The 20713-nt window shown below is 36.3% G+C and overlaps 1 protein-coding gene across 2 annotated transcripts in view; it reads right to left on the bottom strand.

Moving 5' to 3' along the window:
- Grik (glutamate ionotropic receptor kainate) overlaps window positions 1–16871 on the bottom strand; it is an 87843-nt gene extending 70972 nt beyond the window's left edge. The window contains exons 1-4 of one of the 2 annotated variants that reach the window (XM_073959784.1): window positions 16425–16871; window positions 724–887; window positions 330–552; window positions 59–249 (exon numbers count right to left, since the gene is read on the bottom strand). In XM_073959784.1, coding sequence (XP_073815885.1) covers window positions 59–249; window positions 330–552; window positions 724–887; window positions 16425–16539 — 693 coding nt within the window. In that variant the 5' untranslated portion in view covers window positions 16540–16871. The remainder of the gene's footprint in view (window positions 1–58; window positions 250–329; window positions 553–723; window positions 888–16424) is intronic. The other variant, XM_073959785.1, reaches the window with a different exon arrangement.
- Window positions 16872–20713: the final 3842 nt, after the last annotated feature.

Genomic DNA, 20713 nt, shown 5'->3' on the forward strand with positions numbered 1-20713 from the left:
TCATAAATATTAATTTAATATCGCTTCACAGTACAACGATAAAACTTTTTCCATTTACCTGTTTCAATAATTCTGGCAGAGTGTTCAAAGAGCCCACAACCACAAATGAACTTTCACCAGAGTTTTTAATGCGCCTCAAAACATTACGATAATTACCGTTGAGGTCAAGTTCATAGCGGCGTACTACAATGGTGGGGCCACTGGTACCGTATAATTCAAGCAACTCCTTAACAAACATCAGATATTCACCTAATGAATAGAAAAACGAAAGCGAACAATGGGATGGGGTGTTTGATTTAAATAAAAAAGTTTTTTATTGTTGCCCCCACCTGATTCATAGATAATTGTAAATGTTTCCCAGCCAAAAGTTGTCAGTACATCCTTCAAGGCCACGGCCAGTTGTGATGGATGTGGATGCAAATTAATAGTCGACAATTGTGCTCCAAAATCCCAGCGTGTATCAATGAATGGCAACTCTTTGGCATCGCAAATACTCATTGCATGTTTGGCAGCCATATCGGTAGTGGGACCAAACACGGCCACAAGATTTTGCTAAAGTTAAAGATAAAATAAAACAAAACAAAACTTTGGCAACAAAAAAACTTTTGCCATTGTTGGTTTGGTTTTTCCTTGGCTTCTTTTCCCAGCCATATTGCCGTGACCATGGATGGATGGCTACACGGAAATGTTAGCTGCCGTATGAACTTTGCAATGTTAACTCACCCGTAAAATTTTACAAAGTTTTTTCGATGTACCGAAAGCATCGCCCGCATCTATTTCGATGTTAACCGCATGCAGACGGATATCTTCGTTTTCTTCATTGGCTTTGCTGATGGCCAATTGAAATATTTTCATCAAATCTGGTTTATCAGATTCATAAATAAGACCTAGGGAAAGATTTAAAATGGGAAAGTTAATAGCAGCATGGAAAATATCTGAATGTATTTTTTTTGTCATAATTTGACATGTAAAGATATGGCAAGGGAAATATAAATAAAATAAGACTCATATTTACATGGAAGTAGTTTTGTATAATGAAAATACATTAACTAAATTAATATTGTTAAATTTGGTATACTTAGTACACGGTTTGTTTATACAAAGTTTATTAAAATTGGCATAATAAGCATAGGGACGATTGTAGTAACTATTTGGGCCAAACGTAATTTCAAACAAAGACTTAGTGAAATTTGCACGGCAAACCCCCATAGCTCATCAAGGTGGCTAAAATAACAAGCAAGAAAGTATCAGTCGGCTTTGCCGATAGAGATATGTCACCCTCAGCCTATGTGAATTAACACTTGCATCTACGGACAGATCGAATGTATTTAGGGTCTTTTCAAAATTGTATGACCCTTTTTGGACATTTGAACTTGCCGACAAAAATGTGGATTAGAATAACTGTTCAAAAGTGTTACCGTGAAGGTACTGAAAGAATTGGACCGACCGATATCGTACATACCATTTTAGTGAAATTTTTAAATATGGGGAATTTGTGCACCGGTATTGTCCATTTTCGAACTGCAACTAAGTTTGGACAAAATATGACGAAGGCCAGATTTTGGACCAAATCCGTTTATTAGTTCGAGAGCTACTACACATGGTGCCGTAGAGTTTTTTACACTTTTCGGGCTGTTTTCTCAAGAAGTATGGACGGACTTGCCCTGAAAAAAAACTTTTACCGTCGTAATTGAGGCAGCGAATGCAAGTTGCTTCAAAAGAAATCGAAATGATTCGAGAGCAGATCTTTAAGTGAATTTATCCGAAATTTTGTGTGGGAGGTACCCGGAGAAGTGGACAAAAAAGTCCATATTTGAACCTGATCTATTACTAGTAGATTTATTAGGATATGTAAAGTATGGACCAAATTGGCCACTCTCTTCAAATGTAATCGTGCGCACAAATTTTTCGAACATTTTTGAACTTTTGTGGGGGAGGTACCCGAAGGAGTGGACCTATATGGCTTATCATCAAATTTAAACTACGTTTGGACAAAATATTAGGAAGGCCAAATTTTGGACTGAATCGGCAGATCCGTTCTAGAGTTATCTGGCGCTCCAACCACTACACAGGGTGTCATAGGGTTTTTTTGCACCTTTCAGGCTATTTTCTCAGGAAGTATGGACTTGGCCCTGATGAAACTTGTACCGTCGTATGGAGGATAGTGAATACAAGTTGTCCTAAACTGAAGTGATATTTTACGAGGTGTAAAGTATGTGCCAAATCTGTTACTCCCTTCCAGAGTTATAGTGTGCACCATTTAGTGAAAAGTGTTGAACTTTTGTGAGGGAGGTGCCTAAAGGAGTGGACCGATATGGCTCACCTTCGAACTTAAACTAAGTTCGAACATAATATTACGATGGCCAAATTTTGGACCCAATCTGCAGATCCGTTCGTGCGCTCCAACCATAGTTGTTTTCTAAAACTTCAGGCTATTTTTTCAGGAAGTATGGACTTGCCCCTGATAAAACTTGTACTGCCGTAATGCAGGCAGAAAATACAAGTTGTTAAATCAAAAATCAAAGCGTTTCGAGAGGTGGGGCTGGATTCTTGTTCTATGAAAATTTGAAATGAAAAATATTTTCTTTGTAATTTTTTTCATTTGACATTTTTTTCCTTTATAAAAGTTTTCATTTCACATTTTCATAGAAACAGAATTGAGCCCCAGGTCCTAAGCTAAACTTTTTCGACATTTTGTGTGGGAGGTACCCGAAGGGGTGGACCTATAGAGTCCATATTGGAACCTCATCTATGTCTGGTAGAAATTTAACGATGTGTAAAGTATGGACCAAATCGGTTACTACCTTTAAGAGTTATCGTTCGCATCATTGTACCGATATGGTCCATCTTCGAACTAAACCAAGTTTGGACAAAATATTACGGATACCAATTTTTGGAGCAAATCTTTCCTCCGTTCGAGAGTTATCGTGCGCACCAGCCAGACAGACAGACGGACGGACATTGTTAATTCGACTCCAAATTGTCTGAAACGGATTTCGTCCAAACATACTTGGGGTCTAACACTATTATTTCGATGGGGCACATTTTATCCGTTTGAAATCGTACACGCAGAAAAATATATGTTAGAAATATGTTTGGGTCCAAACAAATATATATTTGCAACATTTTGTAACATATCTCAATTTTATATGTTTGGGTACGAACATATTTTTTATGTTAGAACATATTTTTCATGGGTGGAGAGAGGATTTTTGTCAAAGAGAGTAACAACAGGGCTCTCGCGGCTGCGGAATGCCGGTTTATAATAAAGAACTGTGTGTACGTTTTGTGATGAGTATGCGTAAAACACGTGTGTTTCGTGCTTTGTTGTTGTTAACCAACGAACATAGCAAGCGAAGAGAAAAAGAAAAAAATGGTATTAATCTTTTTTCTTCAGTGTTCTAGAGATAATCGTTGATTAAAGATGGTAAAGTGAGTGAATAAATCAGTGTTTTGTCTTTTCTTAAAGAAATTGTGCTGTTTAGTAAATTAGATGTCCAATACTTTTTATAATTGAATCAAAAAGGTGAATGGAAATATTTTATTGGGCAAGGAAGAAATCTTATTTAATATTGGTACTTACATCAATACATTTTTAATATACAAACGTATATTTGAGATATGGATATACCTATTTATTACATCATATAATCATTTGATTCCACATGCCAATTTCCCGCTGATGATTTGAACTTTGAAAAAAATGTGTTTTATTTCACAACTAAGGAAAAGCTATCAACGATGTTTCTATATAATTTTTATCTTTCTAAAAGTGCGACTTTTTGTAAGTTATCTCATTCAGTTTTTTCTTTTACTAGAGTCTGTTTTGTCTTTTTTGAAATTTGTATGTACCTATACTTCTGCTGTGCTTTTGCCTTTCAATAAAACACCACCATTTATAAATGTGTGTATATGTTAGACATATTCAGTGAGCGCTTGCTGAGAGCAAGTGAGCATACATTTCAACGTGTTTCACATTGACATTTACGCTCCCTTACTCTCAGAAAGCGCCCGCTGGTGCATGTTTTTGTTTTTTTTTGTGGCTTTTGGGTTTGTATTTGTTTACACCAAACATATAATTTGTTTGCACCCAAACATATAATTTGTTTGCATCCAAACATATAATTTTTTTGCACCATATGTTTGGGTGCAAAAAAATTATATGTTTGGATGCAAACAAATTATATGTTTGGGTGGTTTTCACCTAAACATATATTTGTTTGCAGGACCCAACTGCTTGCAAACAAATATATGTTTGCTTTAAAATATATTTGGGACATATGTTAGAGAAGCCTTTTTTCTGTGTGTATATACTAGGGTTATGACTTTTTGAAATTTTTTCTCAAAAATGATTTCCTGTAGTGAGAATAAATGAACTTTTGCCTATTTATGCCTAACATAACATTCATTCCACTTTATTATAAAAAAGGTTCCTCACAAACCACTTTGAATAAAAATTTCTATGAAATGAAAAAAAAAATTCTAAAAAAATTATTTCTTGTTGCACGAGTGGATGGTCTTTTACCTATTAATGACTAAAATAACTTTTATTCCACTAAAATTTTAAAAAAAGTTCCCGCATAAACCACTTTTAATTTTTACGATATATGAAATAAAGTTATATTTAATATATCTATATATATAAAAGAGCTTAGTGATAAGTGAGTGAGTGAGTGAGTGAGTGACTGACAGATCATCGCCCAGACGAAACGGCTGAAGCTAGAAGCTTGGCATTTTGAGTGTAGGCTGCTGTTGGTATGTAGGCATGAGATAAGGCTCGGTTTTTGGAAATTCGAACTGGAAGGGTACGAAAAGTACTAAAAGGTACTAAATATGGTACCCTTTGTATTAGGCAAACGGGAAGAGCTAGAATTCTGAAATTTGGAATGAGGGTCACTGGTGAAGAGTTAGAAAGATGTACCAAAGGGTTTTTGGAATTCCGACCTATAAGTGTACGAAATGTACTAAAAGTTATAAAATTTAGTACCAATTGTATATTTTGAAGGGCTATAGCTAGAATCTTGAAATTTGGTATGGATATCAAGGTTGGGAAGTGGTGTTTATGAGAGGAAATGGTTTTAGAAATTCGTACTCATGTGTACGAAAAGTACTAAGTGGTACTAAATTTAGGACAATTTGGATTTGGGTGAACGGATAAAGCTGGAAACTTGAATTTTGGAATTAAGATTACTGTTGAAGAGAAGGATTGAGATATGTGGGTGGTTTTGGAAATTCGTACTTATGTGTACGAAAAGTACTAAAGTGTACTAAATTTGGTACAATTTGGATTTGGTTGTATGGATAGAAGTGGAATCCTGTAATTTTGAATTATTATTACCGTTAGAGTATAGGATTGAGGTAGTTTTGGAAATTCGTATTTATGCGTACAAAAAGTACTAAACGGTCGTGAATTTGGTACAATTTGGATTTGGGTTAATGGGTATAGGTGGAGTCCTGAAATTTGGAATTAAGATTACTGTTGGAATGTAGGATTGAGATATGGAGGTGGTTTTAGAATTTAGTACTTATGTATACGAAAAGTACTAAATGGTACTAAATTTGGTACAATTTGGATTTGGATGAATTGATGGGGTTTGAATCCTGAAATTTGGAATAACGATTATTGTTGGAGATACGATTCAGTTGTTTTTGTAATTCGTACTTATATGTGCGAAAAATACTAAACGGTACTAAATTTGGTACAATTTAGATTTGGGTGAACGGATAGAGGTGAAATCCTTAATTTTGGAATTAGGATTACTGTTGAAGTGTAGGATTGAGATATGGGGGTAGCTTTGGAAATTCGTATATATGTGTACGAAAAGTGCTAAATGGTACTAAATCTGGTACAATTTTAATTTTGGGAATGGATGGAGGTGGAATTCTGAATTTTGGAATTAAGATTACTGCTGGAGTAGAGGATGGAGATATGGAAGTGGTTTTGGATTATCGTACCTATGTCTACGAAAAGTACTAAATGGTACTAAATTTGGTACAATTTTGATTTGGATGAACGGATAGAGCTGGAAACCTGAAATTTGGAATAATGATTACTGGTGAAGTTTAGGATTGAGATATGAAGGTGGCTTTGGAAATTCGTACGAAAAATACTAAATGGTACTAAATTTGGTACAATTTGGATTCTGGTGAACGGAAAGAGCTAGAAAAGTGAAATTTGGAATAGTGATTATTGTTGGAGTATGAGAAATTCGAGTATTGGAAATTCGTACTAATGTACACGAAGGGTTTTAAATGGTACTAAATTTGGTACAATTTGGATTTTAGAGAACGGATAGAGCTAGAATTCTGGCATTTGGAATTAAGATTACGTATTGTTGGAGTATAGAATTGAGGTAGTTTTGGAAATTCGTACTTAAATGTACGAAAAGGACAAAATAGTACTAAATTTGGTAAAATTTATTGGATTAGTGTGAACGGATAGGGCTAAAATCCTGAAATTTGGCATATGATTACTGTTGGAGTATGGGGAAACTCGAGTATTGAAAATTCGTACTTATGTGTACGAAAAGTACTAAATTGTACTAAATTTGGTACAAATTGGATTTGGGTGAATTTGGAATTAAGATTACTCTTGAAGTTTATGATTGAGATATATAATGGTTTTGGAAATTCGTAATTATGTGTACCAAAAGTACTAAATGATTCAAAATTTGGTACGATTTTGGCTTTGTAGAACGGATGGAGTTGAAATCCTCACAATTTGGAATATAAATTACTGTCGGAGTGTGGGATTTAGATATGGGGGTAATTTTGGAAATTCTTATTTGAAAGGTACTAAATTTGGTACTATTTGGATTTTATTGAAATTTGGTGTATGAATAGAGGTGGAATTCGGAAATTTTGTACAAAGGTTGGTGTTGGGTTGAGATATGAATGTGGTTGTTTGTGGATATACGTACTATAAATGTACGAAAATTACTAAATGGCCCAGATTTTTTTTTTTTCAAATTGTTATTGTGTAAAGGTAAAGATGAAAGGTAGAGCTGAAAGTGTGAAATAAATATAAGGATATCGGTTGACGTTTAGAGTGGAGATCAGGATGAGGTTGTGGAAATTTGTACTTATGTATGCGAAAAGTACTAAATACTACTATAATTGGTTTTGGGAGAACATATAGAGCTGTAAATAAGTATCGCGGTTGGGATATAGTTTTGGATATAGGGGTGTAATTTTTGAAACTTATGCCTATTATAAGTACTATAATTGGTACCGTTTTGGTGTTGCATGAAGTAATAGAAGTGGAATTCTGATTTCTTCTTTATTTGTCAGGTTCAATGTTACTGGTGGTGGTACAATAAAAATTCTAGAAGTATTAAATAATACTAAATATTGAAATGTTATGAAAATTCGCCTTTAAAATCTATGAAATGTTTCTACCTGTTATACCATTGGCATTGGGTGAACAATTAGAGCTAAAACAGTAAAATTTGAGTTAAAGTCCTGGATTTCAAAAATTCTACTGAATAGTGTACTACTGGTTTTATGTTAACGAGAAGGCGGTTTCTAAATAATGCACTGAAATCAAAAAGTTAAACTTATCTCTTAAAAAAAATCTACATGTTGATATAACAAATTCCGAAATTAGAGCAACATCGGTTGCAAAATGTGGATAAAATGTTCAAAATACCCGTACCGTGGACTGAAATTAAGAATGAGGGTCGGTGTTGATGTTATACGATAAGGTTTTTTTTTGTGGAAATTCTAACCAAAGGTGTTTCGTACATCTTTACTTACTTTACAGTACACAAATGAATTTATAATATATAATTGTTCCACAAACGTCCCAGAAGGACAAGGGAGACTTATCTCATATCAATGAGAGCACTCCGATTCATATTATCTCAGTGATATGGGACTACCGTTTATCGCCGAGTCCGAACGGAGTGTATTAAGGCACCACTTGTAAAGAAGTTTTACTTGGCTGAAATACTCAGAAAATGTTGCCAGCATTACTGAGGGTATTTCCTACCGTTGAAAATTTGATGTTGGGAATCGAATCGCAGACCTTCTGGGTGCAAGGCGGGTGTGCATACCATCAATTAAAATAGGTGTTATTAGTATTCCTTTTCCGCATACGAAGTAGCGGGCATTTTGCTAGTAATGATATATATGGCATAATACGATAATAAAATTAGTGAGAAACAAACGGTTATGTCATTTTAGTTATGTCGTGTGCCCATATACCTTTTTTTAGTTACATATCTGCTTACAGTGACTTCGAAAAATTGCCAAAAGTTCTGAAAAATAACAAGTAAAAAGTCGTTAAGTTCGGCCAGGCCGAACTTTTTATACCCTCCACCATAAAATAGTCTTAATTAAAATGGAATAATTAGGGTCCTATTACAATTTTAGGTGGAACAACTTTTCGACAATGGTTAGACTCCTACTGCCTCCCACTATTGCTTAAATTACACTGTGAACACAAATGTTGAGACAGAGATAATTCCTTTTGGAGATGAAAGCCCTTGGTGTGTGTATATTAACAACCCCGACGGACAGATGCGCCGTGATTCGAACTTCCGCGTTATGGCGTGATGAAGTTTTTGCAAGAGACCCTGTAAGCCATCATGAATTAGCATTATATCTTTGTTTGTTGTTTTTGTAGAGCACTTAAGCAACAGTGAACAAATATATAACGCTAATTCCTGATGGCCCACAGGGTCCCTAACAAAAATTTCATCACGCCATAACGCGGAAGTTCGACTCACGGCGGATCTGTCCTTTGGGGTTCATAATATACTCACCAAGGCCTTTCTTTCCCAAGAGAAATTTTCCGTGCCCCAGACTTTCACCTCCATTTTGTTGCACAGTGTTGTCTGATCTAATCTAAAAAAACGTGTTCAGCTAGGTGAAAGGTACCACCTACGGGGCTACATCAAAGAGTCAACCTATCTTTAAATTTTTTGGCGGAAAAGTTTTATAGCTGCAGGGAACTTCAAGAGTCAAATTGAGGGTAGTTTCATCAAAACAATGGAGACCCTCAAAAATGGACCCATGTTGACGAATTTTAGTGAGAAATTTCGTGACCACTGAAAATTCCCGAAAATTGGGAGGTACAGTTATATGGGGGATATACCAAAACATGGACCTATATTGACGATTATTTTTGAATAGACAAAATTGTAGCTAAAATTCTCAAAATACCGATCATTACAGCTAGTTCGGTTAAAAATTGCAGCTAAAATTCTCAAAATACCGAAATTCGGAAGATACCGTTATATGGGGGCTATACCAAAACATGGACCTATGTTGACGATGTTCCGTTGGAGATGTTTAATGACCACTGAGAACTTCAAATGTCAAATTACAGCTATTTCGGTTAAAAACTGTAGCTAAAATTCTCAAAATACGGAAATTGGGAGGTACCGTTATATGGGGGCTATACCAAAACATGGACCTATGTTGACGATGTTTGGTGGAGATGTTTCATGAGCACTGAGAACCTCAAATGTCAAATTGCAGACATTTCGGTTACAAATTGTGGCTAAAATGCTCAAAATACCGAAAATCGGGAGGTACGGTTATATGGGGGCTATACCAAAACATGGACCTATGTTGACGATGCTTAGTGGAGATATTTCATGACCACTGAGAACCTCAAATGGCAAATTACAGCTAGTTCGGTTAAAAATTGTAGCTAAAATTCTCAAAATACCGAAAATCGGGAGGTACCGTTATATGGGGGCTATACCAAAACATGGACCTATGTTGACGATGTTTCGCGGAGATATTTCATGACCACTGAGAACCTTAAATGTCAAATTGCAGATAGTTCGGTTAAAAATTGTGGCTAAAATTCTCAAAATACCGAAAATCGGGAGGTACCGTTATATGGGGACTATACCAAAACATGGACCTATGCCCATATCCTTTGGGACATAAGTTTGTTGATCACTAGGAACCCTAAGTGCCAAATTATAGCTATTTCGGTCTGCAAATGTGGCGAAGAACGTCAAAATACCTCAAATCCGGAGGTACCGTTATATGGGGGCTATACCAAAAAGTGGACCGATATAGCCCATCTTCGAACTTGACCTGCCTATGGAAAAAAGACCCTCGGGTGCAAAATTTCAGCACTCTATCTCAATTATTGCGGACGCTAGAGTGATTACAACAGACGGACAGACAGACGGACATGGCTGGATCGTCTTAGAATTTTATCCTGATCAAGAATATATATACTTTATAGGGTCGCAAATGATTAGTTCGATGTGTTACAAACAGAATGACAAACTTAATATACCCTCCATACTATGGTGGAGGGTATAAAAACTTTAAAAGCTTTTTTGCGGAAGCTTTTTATCGAATCAGTTTATAAATAAGGTTTTATGTAATATGAGGTAAAAACTCATCAATAATTGCAGTAATAATAAAAATTTGTAAAGAGTGTATTGGTACACGCAGAAAAAACGGCCTCTCTAACATATGTCCCAAACATATTTTGCAGCAAACAAATATATGTTTGCAACAGTCCCAAACATAACATATGTTTGGGTCCTGCAAACAAATATATGTTTGGGTGCAAACAAATTATATGTTTGGGTGCAAACAAATTTATGTTTGGGTGCAAACGAATTATATGTTTGGGTGCAAACAAATACAAACCCAAAAGCCACAAAAAAAAACAAACACATGCACCAGTGGGCGATTACTGAGAGCAAGGGAGCGTAAATGTCAATGTGAAACACGTTGAAATGTATGGTCACTTGCCTTCTGTAAGAGCTCACTTGATATCTCTGTAATATACACACAAATGGTGGTTTTTGTTTATTGAAAGGCACAACAACAGACACATATGTACATACAAAATTCCAAAGAAATACATAACACACTTTAATAAAAGAAAAACCGATTGAAATAATTTGTAAATAGTCACACTTTTAAAAAGAAAAATATATAGAATCGTAGTTGAACACTTCTCCTTAGTTGTGAAATAAAACAAATTTTACTCAAAGTTTACATCATCAGTGGGGAATGGGCATCTGGAATCAAATGATTATGTAATAAATAAATATGGATATACCACATTTCAAATATACATATGTATGTAATTACCAATATTAAATGCGATTTCTTCCTTGTCCTTCCTTCGATTCAATTATAAATTGTATTGGGCATTTAATTTACTAAAAACACAATTTCTTTAAGAAAACACAAAACACTGATTTATTCACACACTTTACCGTCTTGACGCTACGCTGGCAACTAAAACACTGACGAAAGAAAAAACAAAATAATTCATACCATTTCTTATCCTCTTCGCCTGCTACGTTGGTTAACGTCTTCTATTATACAATACATTAGTCTTCAAATAGGTTTTTCCAATTTTTTCCTTCCAAAAAGTCATGCTTAAATACGTATACATATTTTAATTTTTTTATTAATATCATAGAAGAAAAAGATGTATTCTTGAACTCTAAATCCTTATGAATTGTATCCAAAAATTTGTAATATTATTTGAAATAAATGAAATGAAATGAAAAAAAAAATTATACAATACACATAACTCTTTATTATAAAACAGCATTCCGCAGCCGCGAGAGCAATGTTATTACTATCGTTGACAAACATCCTCTCTCCACCCATGAAAAAGATGTTCTAACATAAAAAATATATTTTACCCAAACATATCAAATTGAGATATGTTACAAAATGTTGCAAACATATATTTGTTTACAACCGGTCCCAAACATATATTTGTTTGGATCCAAACATATTTCTAACATACATTTTTCTGCGTGTAGGTATTACCTTATTCGTCGGCTTTGCCGAAAGAGATATACCCTCAGCCTGTGTGGATTGAAATACTTTTTTTTTCCAAAAAAAAGTAATGTATGGGCATATGAACCGACAGAAATATGGATTGGATTAAAGCTCAAAAATTTGAGGGGGATATCGATAGATAGGGCTTTTGTACCATACTAGCCTACGAAAAGCATAATATCGGGCCACTAGGGAAACCTTCAGTAAAAATGTCCAAAGGATCCTCGAACTGACCCTCAACTACAAGAATGTGTTGAACATTAGTATGAGTGGTACCCCAAGTATTGGACCGATAGGGCCCAAATTTGAACATCAACTAAGCTTGGACAAAAATTTCGAGATCGAAAATTTGGATCAAATCGTTTGCTACGTTTGTGAGATATTGCGCTTATCATTTTAGCACATATTTTCAAACATTTGTGGGAGAGGTACGGGAAGCAGTGGACCTATAAGCACTACAATCGAATTTCATCTAATATTCGAAGAAATATTACGATATCCAAAGTGTGGACGAACGCAGTTTCGTCGATTCGAGCTCTACAGCCACTACATATGGTGCCATAAGGTTTTTTTTACAACTTTCGGGCTGTTTTCTCAAGAAGTATGGACTTGCCCCTGAAAAAACGTTTACTGTCGTAATTGAGACAGAGAATGCAAGATGCGCCAACAAAAATCAAAGTGATTCGAGAACAGGTCTTAAAGTGAATTTATCCAAAATTTTGTGTGGGAGGTACCCGAAGGACTGAACAAAACAAATATAGTCCATATTCTAACCTGATATATATCTGGTAAATATATTAGGATGTGTAAAGTATGGACCATATCGCTCACTCCCATCCAGAGTTATCGTGCGCACAATTTTTGCGAACATTTTTGAACTTTTTTGTGGGAGGTACCTGAAGTTGTGGACCGATATGGCTTATCTTCGAACTTAAACTAAGTTTGCACAAAGTATTACGAAGGCCACATTTTGAATCGACTCAGTAGATCCGTTCGGGAGTTATCTTGCGCTCCAACCACTATACACGGTGTCATAGGGGTTTTTGCAACTTTAAGGCTAGTTTCTCAGGAAGTGTGGACTTGCCCCTGATGAAACTTTTACCGTCGTGTAGGGGGCGGTGAATACAAGTTGCTAAAACAAAAATCAAAGCGATTCGAGAGCAGGTCCTAAACTGAAGTTATCCGAAATTTTGTGTGGGAGGTACCAGAAGGAGTGGACCGATTAAGTCCATAATGGAACCACATCTAAGTCTGGTAGACATTTCACGATTTGCAAAGTATGGACCAAATCGATTATTCCCTTCGTACGTACAAATTTTCGGAACATTTTCGAACTTTTGTGGGGGAGGAACCGGAAGGAGTGGACCGATGTAGCTCATCTTCGAACTTAAACTAAGTTTGGGCAAAATATTACGAAAGCCAAAATTTGAACCGAATCGGTTCATCTGTTCGAGAGTTATCGTGCGCTCCAGCCAGCAGGACAGACAGACGGACGGACATGGCTAGATCGACTCCTAATTGTCTGAAACACATTTCGTCCAAACATGCTTGGGGTCTAAAACCATTATTTTCATCGTATCAAAGTGTATATACCCTCTTTAGCCTAAAGGCTGAGGGTATAATGAAATATTGAAATTCTCCTCATAAGGATTTAGTTAATTCATACCAAAAATATGTAAAAACTTAAAAACTGTTATGACACATTTATTATAACCGACTTCTTATAAATTAAATAATTTTAATTTACTGATTTGAAGTAAGAACATGTTTAATACCATGAATATAAATTTTATGTTTCCTTTAATAAAAAATATATTCAAATATATCTAAAAATGTGCGTATTTTAATTTAAAACTGGAATCTCGACTTTGTTAAGTCCTGATCCACACTACAGCGATTTCATTGAAAGAAGTTCATGAAATTAGGTGTCCTTAAATCGAGTCACATACTAAAGTAATTTTATGTAACTAAAGTAATTTTATGAAACCGGTTCACGGGAGTGAGATACCCGTGAGAGCTGAGCTGCAAGATACCGGACCGGTCACAGGTTGTGGATAGTGCACAGCCCACAGTTGGGGCCAGTTGTGAATATATTGAATAAACAACCCCGAACAAGCAGCGGATGAGGAATAGGGTATGGAAGCTCCATAACCGGATCACCTCATTTTCAGGACGAGTAGATGCCGTCCATATCATTAGCATCCAATCAACAATATCTCATCTGCCAATGAGCCAACTCTAAGTATTCGGGGAATAGGATCAGGCAGATCAGGAAGCCTACACCCGTGCTTAGTCGTTCAAGAGCATCGGAGAAATCCTGACAAAACGTCAAAGTAACACAAATACGACACAAAGGAATATCACACATCTCCCAGGGGGTCACAGGCAAATGTTAAATCCCCCCGTTTCGAAGGCAAGCTCCACAGGTCTGGGAGGGAGCAATTCATATTTAGACAGTATAAAGAAAACCTCTACAAAGACTAAATCAACATTCGCGTTTAAAAAGCGTAAGCACGGAATAGGAGTACGAAGCGAGAATGGAGAACTTCTATTAGAAACTTGTAGCAGACATGTTCTCATAGTAGGTGGTACATGTTTCAAGCACAAATGTAGTCACGAAACGACATGGATATATCCAGATAGGATAACTGAAAACCAGATTAACTACTTTTGCATAAACCGTAAATTGAAACATAATCTTTGTGATGTACGAGTAAAACATATGGCTGACAGTGGTTCTGACCATCACCTACTTCTCGCGATGGTGCAAATGAAAGTAAGCGCCATCAAAAATAAACATCAAAAATTTTCCTCACCAAAGTTTGATGTAGAAAAATTTAAATATCCTCGATATCAGGAAGCCGTTGAAAACGATGTAAATATGATTCTGGAGCACGAGAGTCACCCAAAGTAAAGAGTAGAAGAATCCTGGAAACACATTAAAAATAATCTTTTACAAACGTGAAATGCAAAGTAATATATATGACGTTCGTGGACTACACAACTGCTTTTCACAGCATATTCCGATCCACAATATGGGAGCTACTACAAACAACAGGTATACCATCGAAATTCATAAATCTTGTTAAAGCTCAGTATGACGGAAGCGATTGCGGGGTCCAACAAAATTGGCGTTTAGCGGAACCATTCCGTCCAAAATCAGGTATGAGGTAGGACTGCCTGCCTACTGTCGCCAATACTATTCCTTCTGGTAATTGATAATGTGATGAGGGAAACAATCGCAAGTAGCCATCGTGGTATCCAATGGACTATAAGCAGCCATCTGGAGGATCTAGACTACGCAGACGACATTTGCCTACTATCCACCAGACACTCAGATATGCAGATATGCAGTCTAAACTCGTCGACTTAGTTGCCACCTCAGCGAAATTCGGTTTAAGAATTAACACCGCAAAGACAAAGGCTTTAGCAATAAAAGCATCAAATAAATATCACTTTGTCATTGGGCACAAACAAGTAGAGTTCGAACATTTCCGAACATTTGTGGGGGAGGTACCGAAAGGAGTGGACTGATATTACCCATCTCCGAACTTAAACTAAGTTTGGAAAAAATATTACGAAAGCCAAATTTTGTACCAAGTCGGTTGATCCGTCCGAGAGTTATCGCTCCAGCCAGACAGACAGACGGACGGACTTGGCTAAATCAACTCCAAATTGTCTGAAACAGATTTCGTCCAAACATACTTGGGGTCTAAAACCATTATTTCGATGAGGCACATTTTGCCCGTATGAAAGTGTATGTACCCTCGATAGCATAAATGCTGAGGGTATAAAAATGCAATATAGAACCTATTCCCATAATAATAAAAAGAAGGAGGTGACAATGGATTGCTCATACATTGCGAAAAGAACAAGATGAGATATGTCGCCAAGCCCTAGACTGGAACCCGCAGGAGTACAGAAGGAAGGGTCGGCCAAAGACCACTTAGAAAAGAAGCCTGATGAAAGAAGTAGAGAGCAGCGACACTAGCTGAAATGAAATTAAACAGATTGCGAATGATAGACTAGCTTGGAAAAACTTTGTAAAGGCCCTATGCTGCTCAAGGAGTTAATTGGAAATAAAGAAGAAGAAGGTGTAGTTGGGAACTCGAACTAAGAACGCCTAATTTCATGAAATTATGTAATTGAAATCGCTTAAGTGTGGACCGGGAATAATTGGATTGCTTCAAGCAATCATTGTTATTATCATACTTCGTAATATCTCTACTTGTAACAATATATGCAGATTTCTTAGAGCTCAATAAGAAAAAAATCAATGAATAATTTTTGTTTATATTCATGCAATTCAATATTTACAAAATAAAAAAATGTGGGGAAAACACATTTTAATGCACAATGGGATATACGCAATAAAATGAATGTAGGTCGCAAATACATATGTTTTGCGAATGGCCAATGTTAGGATGTTAGTGGCACAACGCAAACAAAACAAAAATCGGCAAACACACACAACGCTCTATACGACAAACATCATTTACATTTTTTCAATTTTACGTAACAAATGATTTGGAAGTAAAATATATACATATCTAGGTATGGATGTATGCCACTATCAACTAGATTTATGTTTTTTGTTGCAGTTACAGCATGAGCATCAAAAAATGCCATAGAATACCTACCAACATTTGTACGTTGAGCAGATATCTGGTGAAATCCAATAGGAAACACGACGAATAAGAACAACAACAATGGCTGCAAACTAATGCTTGATAGATGATAGATTTTCAATTTCATTTTTATTTTGCTTCGAAATCAAATTGCATAGAGAAATTTTGTTTTCGTTTTATTTTGAAATTTTTACATCAATTTCACCATGAATTATTTATTTATTTTTTCACATATTTTATTTTCTCTGCGAATTTGTAATCAAGTCTGCATCAATAAACAGTATTCGATGTGTGACGATGACATATATTTTGAGGAAAATTTTATGTATTTTTTTCTGTTTGGTTCACTTTGCTGTATTTTCACATTGGCTAAATTGACGTTCTACCTTCACGAATAATGGCCGAAAATTCACTGAAATGTGCATTTTATGGCTGTCATTTGGGAAGCCACATAGCCATGTGCATCACAAATTGGTATTTATGTTGGCAACAATTTGTGATTTTATTGCCATGGTTACATTTTAAATGAGAAAGTGCTTAAAGATCATTCTCTACACTAGAGGGTACCACACTTAAGGCATAGCATTATTTTCAAAAATTGGATTGCTTGGGTCTTACTAGATAAATCAGGTAAAATATTGTTAAGTTATGCTGGGCCAAACTTTTTATACCCTTCGCAACAAAATAAACTGAACTAAAATTGAATTGTAGCCCATTGGGAAGCTCAAATTAACGCTATATCGATTAAAGACATGCGGCTAATTCGCAAAATACCAAAAATATGGAAGTACCGTGATATGGAGGCTATATAAAACATGGACGTGTGTTGACTATTTTTGGTGGAGAAGTTTTTTTACTAAATGTCTAATAACAGAAAGATCGGTCAAAGAATATTCAAAATACCTAAAATCGGGAGGTACGATGTTGTATGAGGGCTATCCCAAAACATGGACATATGTTCACAATTGTTGGTCAAATTACAACTTGTTCGGTTAAAAATAGTAGCTAAAAAACACCGAAATCGGGAAGTTCCGTTATATAGGAGATATAGTAAAACTTGCAACATAGGACAGTTTTTAGTGGAGAAATTTTGTGACCACTTGGAACCCCAAATAACGAATTGGGTCAACAAATGTAGCTAAACTCCTCAAAACACCTCAAATCGGGAGGTTCCGTTATATGTTAACAATTTTATTGGAAAAGTTTTGTGACCACTGGGAAACCCAAATGTAAAACTACAACTAGTTCGGCCAAAAAAACGGTAAGTACCATTCTATGAGGTCTACCTCAAAACATTGACCTATGTGAACAATTTTTTGGCGAACAAGTTTTGTGAGCATTGAGTACCTCAGTTGTGAGGTGATTCGTTAAAAAAATGTAGCTAAATTCCTCAAAATACCGAAAATCGTAAGGTACCGTTAGATTGAGGCTATACCAAAACATGAAGCCATTTTCACAATTTTTAGTAGAGAAGTGTTGTAACCCCTACAGTACTGGCCGAGCAAATTAATAGATCCACATTAGGCAGGGTGAACGATAATAATAGGAGAGTGCAATAGCTCGCTAGACATCACCATTGGTGGAATATTGAGGTCACAACCTTCAAAATAATGAAAATAGGGCTATATGATGGCGTAAACCTATACCGACAAATTTTATATGAAACGTTGAATAACCCAAATGAAGACCAAATACTAAACTTCCGCCATTTCGGTGAAATATTGTGGCCACAACCTTCAAAATACCGAAAATCGGGAGGTGGCGTTATATGGGGGCTATACTAAAGCGTAGACCTATACCGACAAATTTCATATGGAACGTTTAGTACCCCCAAATAAAGACTAAATACCAAATTTCAGTCATTTCGGTGGATAATTGTGGCCACATGCTTCAAAAAGCCGAAAATCGGGATGTACGTTCTACGGGGGCTATATGAAGGCATGGACCTATACCGAACAATTTCCTATGGAACGTTTAATACCCCAAATTAAGACAAAATACCAAATTTCAGCCATTTCAGTGGATTATTGTGGCCACAATCTTCAAAATACCGAAAATCGGGAGGTACCGTTCTTTGGGGTCTATATGAAGGCGTGGACCTATACCGACAAATTTCTGGGGAACGTTGTATAGCCCCATCGAAGACTAAGTACCAAATTTCGGTCATTTTGGTGTCATAATAATAATAATACTAAAGCCTTCAAAATATCGAAAATAGGGCGGTACAGTTCTATGGGGGCTATGTCGAAACGTGGTCCGATATAGGCCATTTGCAATACCAAACATCCTAGGAATAATAGAAACGAATATATCAAATTACAAAACTCTATCTTAAAAATTGCTAGCTGTATCTTGATTTCAACAGACGGACGGAGAGACGGATATGGTTATATCGACTTAGAATATTACCCTGATCAAGATAATATATACTTAATAAGGTCTCCGATGGATATTTCGATGTGTTACAAACAAATTTCATTATACCCTCCTTATTATGATGGAGGTTATAAAAAAGTACCATCGACTACGACTAATAGTCGACCACGTTTAATAGTCGAATACGATTAATATACCGATTCTATACCGCCCTGCCAAGATGAGGTAAAGACGGCTGAAGAATAATAAGGCAGCAGGAGCTGATGGCTTACAAGCCGAGCTGTTCAAAACCGGAGGCGACACGCTGATAAGATGTATTCATCAGCTAGTTAGCATCATATAGCAGGAAGAACAAGTACCCGACGATTGGAACATGAGCATCCTGTGCCCTGTCCACAAGAAAGGAGATAAAACTATATGCTCTAACTATAGGGTCCTAAGTCTTCTCCCTATTGCCTACAAGATAGTGTCAGGGATTATGTGCGAAGGACTAAATCCTATGGTCAATGAAATAATTGGGCCACACCAATGTGACTTTAGACCTGGCAAATCCACCATTGTCCAGATATTTACCCAGCGGCAAATCCTAGAGAAGACCCAAGAGATGCAGATCGACATTTACTACCTTTTTGTTGATTAAAAGCAGCCTTCGACAGCCCTTACGTTCAAAGGTATTCCCAGCCATGTCTGAATTTTGTATCCCTGCAAAGCCCATCCGGCTTTGTAGAATGACATTAACTGATACTCGATCGTCAGTTAAAATAGGAAAGAACCTCTCCGAAGAGCTTGGTACCAAAAGAGGTTTCAGACAAGGTGATGGCCTCTCGTGTGATCTTTTCAACATTCTTTCAACATTGAAAATGTTATACGAGAGGCAAACGTCAAAAGAAGTGGCACAATCTACACCAATAGCCACATGTTACTTGCTTATGCTGAAGATATAGACATCATGGGACGATCAGTAAAAGAAGTAACCGATACCTTAATGAAGGTTGAAGGAGAATCTGCTTAAGTGTGTCTGGCGGTAAACGGCGAGAAGACCAAGCTGATGGTGTCGACGCGCAATGCGTCCATTGAGATCGGACCAACTGTTGAAGTTGGTTCCTATAATTTTGAGGTAGTAAAAGACTTCGTATACCTCGGCACCGCCGTAAACACAACAAACGACATCAGTTGTGAAATAAAAAGAAGAATTGTATTGGCCAACAGATGCTACAAAAATAACGCTTTTACGTATTCCTTTTCCTGAGTATTTCAGCGATGAAAAACTTCTCTAGAAGTGGTATCGTAGGTAGGTTCCTTATCATTGAGTCCATATAAATCAGCGTGCACTCCTTGATATGAGAGAAGCCCCCCTTGTCCCTTCGGGGATGTTGTATGTATGTATCTTACTCCCATAGTGCAGAGAGAAACTTTATATTTTCCCTCTGTCGAAAAAGTACATCGTATTCTCAGGCCTCCTATTTGTTTTGAGACTGATTTCCATGATTACAATATGCGACACTGAAAATGCAAACAACTTCTTATGGCCAGTTTCTGAAAGTACATATTGAGACTAACAAAACCCTGATTGGGTTTCATATTGTTAGTTCGGGTTTGGATTTTATAGCCTCAAAACGACCCTTTTTTCCACTTATCGGGGTTTTATCTCAGAAACTAATAAGAATTTTACTTCGCGCCCTTTAGCAATATTGTAGCCTAAAGTAGAAAACTTACGCGTCAAACACAAGAACTATGAAAAACTGCATCTAACTCATCAAAACCTATCAAATATATGAAAGTTTACATAATTTCTGGAATTATGGTCAGTAGCAGCTAAACTATTGGGGTTTAAACCAAATAACCTTTAGCAAAAAATGTTCAAACAATATGCTCAGCAACTCTTCGGAACATTCTGAAACTCTAAAATATGTATTTATTTCATG

This window comes from Musca autumnalis, unplaced genomic scaffold (assembly GCF_047663935.1).
Source record: "Musca autumnalis isolate F117 unplaced genomic scaffold, ASM4766393v1 scaffold_1, whole genome shotgun sequence".
Taxonomy (NCBI): Eukaryota; Metazoa; Arthropoda; class Insecta; order Diptera; family Muscidae; genus Musca; species Musca autumnalis.